This window comes from Aplysia californica, unplaced genomic scaffold (assembly GCF_000002075.1).
Source record: "Aplysia californica isolate F4 #8 unplaced genomic scaffold, AplCal3.0 scaffold00175, whole genome shotgun sequence".
Classification (NCBI taxonomy): Eukaryota; Metazoa; Mollusca; class Gastropoda; order Aplysiida; family Aplysiidae; genus Aplysia; species Aplysia californica.
The window spans coordinates 338022-344520 of NW_004797445.1; the positions used below are offsets into that span (position 1 = coordinate 338022).

The 6499-nt window shown below is 41.4% G+C and overlaps 1 protein-coding gene across 1 annotated transcript in view; it reads right to left on the reverse strand.

The window, feature by feature from the left end:
• Positions 1 to 6499, reverse strand: part of LOC101849926 (CD9 antigen) — a gene marked incomplete in the record, with an annotated part of 27942 nt that overhangs the window by 6240 nt on the left and 15203 nt on the right. Inside the window, 2 exon segments of the mRNA XM_013082457.2 lie at positions 1868 to 1957; positions 6091 to 6220. Coding sequence (XP_012937911.1) covers positions 1868 to 1957; positions 6091 to 6220 — 220 coding nt within the window.

The window sequence follows — 6499 nt, forward strand, 5'->3', positions numbered from 1 at the left end:
ATGAAGGATAAACTAAGATATGCGCTGGAAAATAGGTTACTATTTTAATGCATCTTGTGTCCCGTGACTAGAAAGTAGGGTAAAGATTTCGGACGGAAAAGTCATTTCAATATTAAAATGAACTTTTGATATCCTTGAGAGGAAATTTCAGCAGGAAAAGTACATGTACGTCTTTTGAAATAAAAGTTTGATGGTTCGTTGGGGCGAGGGGGGGTGACAGCGACGAGTTGATAAAAAAAGAACAACCAGAACGGATAATAGATTACAGTTCATCAAACCTTAGAGAGAAAAAAAGGCCTCCTAAATTCTCTTACTCGGTGAAATACAATCTGTCAGGTGAAACACGGAGTTACAAAGATCACGGTTGATAGAAAAAAACACACCAAGTAATACTTTTTCGAAAACTTTTACTAAGAACGTTGGCAATAAACCCCTTGAAGTTGGAAGTTATGTAGTCCTTGGTACTCACTGATATCTGTTACGTCCATTCCCCCACACTCCTCACACTCATTGTTCCCCTTCTCTCTCCTTTTTCCCCTTTTTTCCAAGATTTCAAAGAAAATGGGAAAGGGTGCGTTTACATGCACCAGCCCAAGGGATATAATCAAAGGAAAAAAATTATCACAGATCTGTCAAACCAGTTATTTCAGTTATCCACGGGTCTAATTGCCTGCTAATAGTGTTACCCAGGCGTCATCGACCGATAAATGCAGCTTATCGGAGGAGTTTCGTGAAATGAAGCATAATTAAGCACGAGATACAATAGGCTTGGTTGAAAATGATATGTGTAGTTGATAACACGGGATACTAGATCTATAGGAGTGTTAATTGTTCATAAGTCGAAAAATGAGTGAAAGCGTGATATCTGCTATTAGTTGGCCTACATAATGTAGCCTACTACTTTCAACCTTTTCTTCATTTGATCAAGATTTCACCATTTGATAAACTCTGTTCAATCAGTGGTGTTTTTTAGCGCATTGCGTATACTGCCTTGTTTTCTGAGAGGGCTCCTGATTTGGGAAGTCGCTTTGAATTTGAACCCATTCTCGTTGCTCTCGTCCTTGATCTGTTGTTGCAGTCGCTGTTGTTTTTGGTCCTGAATATTGTTGTTTCTGTTGTTGCTGTTGCCTGTGCTGTTGTTGCTGTTGCCGTTATAGTCTCGAATTTTGTTGCAGTACTGCAGCCGTTACTGTTTTCTTTTTTCATGTTTGTCGGTGGCCTAGTGGTCAGTCTCTCGGACTCGCAACCGTAAGGTCGTGGGTTCGAATCCCGTCAGGGGCCCGACGTTGTGTCCTTGGGAAAGGCACTTTACACGAATTTTCCTCACTTCACCCAGGTGGGAATGGGTACCCGGCTATAGACAGCGAAAGATCTTGTCAGTTTGTTAGTGTTTGAGCGCTTAATCAGCTGCTTGCACTGTATGCTTCCCGGGAAGCTGAGAATGTTTCGGAGTGTCCTGTGGTCTGCTGGGGGTAATAATATAGTGTAAAGCGCATAGAGCCTGCAGTTGAGCGGGGATATGCGCTATACAAATTCTATTATTATTATTATTATTATTATTATCATGCTATGTCGTTGCTTTTGTTGCCGATTTTTTTAGTTGCTGGGGGTTCTGTCTGTTTGTTTTGTTTTGTTTTGTTTTGTTTTTGATGGACGCTTTTGTTGTTGCTGCTCCTCTGCTGTTAGTGTTGGCGCTGCTATAAGAATAGTGATATTAGAGAGGATCGTAATGGTCGTGTTTTTGTTGTTGTTGCTGTTGTTTTATTTGTTGTTGCTGCTGTTGTTTTTGTTGTTGTTGTTGTTGTTGTTGTTGCTGCTGCTGCTGCTGCTGCTGTTATCCCCGCTTTTGTTGCTGTTGATGACTTACCGTATGGGCGTCCACATCGTCACTCTTGAGATACGCCCACACACCGACACCGAGGAGTGCGATCATCAGGACGAACAGACAGACAGCGAACTGTGGACAGTCAGAAGAGATTTCTTTTAAAACCAACTCTTTTTATCTCTTTCGATCTTTGCACAAGGTGATAATATAGACAGATAACTAATCTGATTATATTTTTCGCGCAAGGGGAAAAAGGAGGGATGGTGGATAAACTTGAATGAAGTAGAGGAAGGGGGCAATGAATTGTTTCAATTTGTCTTGCTGTTGGTGCTGTTGTTCTTTTCTTTTTAAATGTGGGTATTTTACGCCCCCATTAACATGATTTAGATGTTTTAGGAGAAAACTTCGACCCTTCGTGATAAACAAATCCCCCAAGAAGAATACCCACACCTTCTTTTGTCTCTTTTTTGCTTTTCAAGTCGAGTAAGAGATTTGCATGCAGTTGTCCACAGTATCTTTACATTACACTTTCATAGAAGTGAATAAGATCTGGAAGCAATGGACCCTACGAAGTAAAAAAGAAATGGTCGCTTAGGTAAAGATCAATCACACTGCAGATTGAAGAACTAGCAGTCGACTACCCCTGATAACAAATCGGGTAACGGAAACGAGAAGAAAAGAACGAGATCAGACAACAGAGACCTATTCGTATCGCACAAACAAAGAGCTCCGTAATATTATATTCGCCCACACACATTCTTACGCAGACATTGGACCAGACAGAAAAGTAATAGACGAAACGGCAGACAGATTTTTTACTAATTCTTTTTGGGCTTGTTTTGTTTTGCTTTTGGCAGGGGTGGTGTTGGACGTTTTGAAAACGCAGACATCAAGAACACAAGTGTAAGCGAAAGGCTGATTGACCCACGTACAAAGTACAAATACTCATGCGAGAGCCGCATGTACAGACAGTGGGTCAGAGAAAAACAGGGAGACTAGATGTAGGGAAAAACTGTAGTAGGTTGTTTTCGATGTACACGGGCAGTAATAAAAATTTAGGATAACATGTGTAAAAGACGTCACAGAAGTACGTAACGTAACCATACGAGCTTTACTACATTGTAGGACAAACGTATGTAAACACGAACACAAATACATTCATTCAAACATTCACTCATACACACAAACACACACATACACATATGCTCACACACACACATACATACATACATACATACATACATACATACATACATACATACATACATACACACACACACACACACACACACATACATACATACATACATACATACATACATACATACATACATACATACATACATACATACATACATACATACATACATACATACATACATACATACATACATACATACATACATACATACATACATACATACACACACACACACACACACACACACACACACACACACACACACACACACACACACACACACACACACACGCACGCACACACACATTTATTAACAAACAATCTTGTTTATATCATTGAATTGTTTTTTAAAAAAGGCTTATATATTCAGACACAGGCCATGGCTATTTTCTCTTAATTTATTGCATACTGTTTTTTCTTATGTCATTTTCGAATTTAATGATCAATCTATACACGACGGTAATCAATGCACCATTTAATTGCCTGACTCGAGATTGTTTCGTGCTCTTTGGTTGGACTTTGAAGAAGGCGTAGGAGAAGAGACGCATTCCTGTTCCGTACATGAGTCTCGATGTTTACAACAACATATTTTATTAACAGTTCATTATTTTAAAGATTGATAGATCTACATAATATACGTTTGAAGACAATGTCCAACCACCAGTTGCAGCCATAGATGGAAACCAGCCATTACATAACCACTTTATAACCTGCTGTACCTATATTATATCCTCGCCTCCTTTCCTCTCATCTCCTTTTCTCCACTTGCCTTTCACCTCTACACCCTTCCTCTTCACTCCAACTCCTCCTTAACCCCAATCCCCTACTTTCTCTTCTCTTCCCATTATCCCAATCCCCTTCTCTCTTTGAAGAGGAAGAGAGACAAACCAGCCATTACATTAGAACTATTTGTTGGGTTATGTCCCTTCCCTACTCTCTTCAACAGCAATACCCTATTTTTCGGTGGGGTTTTACAAGGTTTACTCAGTCAGTCGCTTTAATAATGGGGCAAAAATAGGCGCTTGAGGAATAAGTAGAAAAACAAAAACAACAAAAATAACAACAACAACAACAAAAATAACAACAACAACAGCAGCATCAACAACAACAACAACAACAGCAGCAACAACAACAACAACAACAACAACAACAACAACAACAACAACAACAACAACAGTGCGGGTGTTGGAGACGGGTGTTGGGTTTTGTTTGTTGCATAGCCTTTTCCTCCTCCCGGGGTATCTCGGGATGTCGCTGCAGTTCCAATGACTTTTCTTGTTACCGTCGGCAGCGCCGCACATGAAAGGGGTTTGTAGCGGTCGTTCTGTCCGGTCACAGACGTTGCAGACTGTGTGTGATTCAGATCTGTGTTCGATTCGATGTCTCCGGCAATGAGAGGAAGCAGGAGGGGTCAAAAGCGGGCTATGACCCGCGTCTTTTAAAAACACAGCATGAGGCGTGTTGAGATGTTGGGTTCGCGGCTTGGAGCCGACATGGTTCGTGATGCTGAGGTCGTGGATGAAATTGGGAATGGGGGAGAGGAGGAGGGGAGTGGGGGTCGGACTGACGGGTAGAGACATGGAGACTCCGTATCTCTGGTGACGATATCGGCAGGGGGTTGTTGTTTGTTTGTTTGTTGTTGTTTGTTTTGTTGTTGTTGGGTGTGAGGGGGGGGGGGGGTTTGGGGAAGGGGGGTTATATTGGTTTGTTTGTTAGTGCCTTTTGTGTTTTTCTTTTATTTGTTTGGGGGTTGTTGCTTTTTTGTTGTTGTTGATTGTTATCTTTTTCATCCATTGGTTTGATGTCTGTGAGTCTGATGTGTTAAAGACAAACACCATAAAGAGAACGATGTCAGTTGTCTCTGTTGACCCATCCTTTCCTACGTTTGTTGGCTTGCTCAAGGAGAGATGAGCCAAGAACACATGCTCGTTTGAAGACGGGGTGAGGATTATTGAGATGGCAATCGACTGGACCGAGGAAAAATGCGGCGTTGTGTTCATCGACATTCAGTTGCTATGCCTGGCCTGCTCAGCACCGCCCCCTCACTCGATATCCTAAGGAGTCGACTCGGACATCTCCGTCTCTGATGGACGATCCAGAAAATCCGGGGTCACATCATTCCCAAGAACGGACTGGTTGATAAAGCCGCGACGAGGCTGCGGCCGCAACGTGCCCAGAGCGCCCCATTCATACATCAGTGACTGTGCTACAATAAAAAGAGTCACACAAGAAGCCACTATGCATGAGAGATCAAAGAAGATATATATACGGAGTATACTCTGTACAGAGAGAAGGCGGAGACATGATCCCTCAGCGACCTGACTCTTCCCACCCGGCTTAAATCTGCCCAACTGTCAACACCCTTTGTTTCTGTCCTCTAGGGTCTTTAGCGTCTTGACAGGTGATCTTAAAACAACGTGCACGTTACACTTTTGTCTGAGTGATAAACCTAGAGGAAGTAGATTGCACAAGTACTACTTCCTTCCATTCTTGACTTCCTTGATATGCTTCAAAGAAGAGGGATAATGTTAGTACGGTTGGAGGCAAGGGAGATGTGAGTCTATCAACAGGAAGAGGATCAACTAAGCAACAGTTCCACTGTGTCTATTGTGCAAGAAAGACGACCAGGACCAGAGACACTGGCTTCATGGGTGTCCGGCTATCGAAAAAGGAGACAGTTATTAATCGGGGAGCACATCAGGAGACTGGACTTCCTCAAACGTTACCAGAGGGAGGCGGTGGCCTTGGCGAGAAACACCTTCTCGGGGTCGTGGATAGGTGCGACGGGGGCAAAAACTAGAGCAGCAAGAAGCCCCGTGACCCCTAAACCCATCAGTCACAAACACAACAACAACAGTTACAACAACATTAACAGCAGCAATAACAACAATAACAGCGCAGTAAAAAATAACTAGAACATTTTTAAAAAACAGCTAAATTAACTAATAAAACACCTGCCAAAAAACATAAAAACGGGCATTACAACGCAATAATCATGAAAACAATAACAACAGTGTTCACGTTGTAAATACAAAAGAAAGTGTAATTTTTAAACATTACTTACAGCGATGAGCATGCACGTATTTTCCCGAACAGCACCACAGCAGCCGATGAAGGTGACGATGATGAGGATGATCCCAAAGACAATGAGGAGGTAGGCTATCGTTACAGTGAGGTCGTCTCCGCCAATGGCACTGAGGAGAGAAAAGAGAAATATAAATTTACATTTTCCAAAGATTTAACGGTAAGGTAACAAAAAACCCTGGAATAAAAATTGATGTAAGCATAATCGCCTCAGGCCTGCTTATGAAGATGATTGTTATCACTGTTATAATTATCATAATGTTATTATTAATATTTTCATTATTATTATTATTATTATTATTATTATTATTATTATTATTATCTTCACCATAATAATGATTATTTTTTGCTTCTATTGTGTATGAGTGTGTATGAGTGTGCGCTTTGTG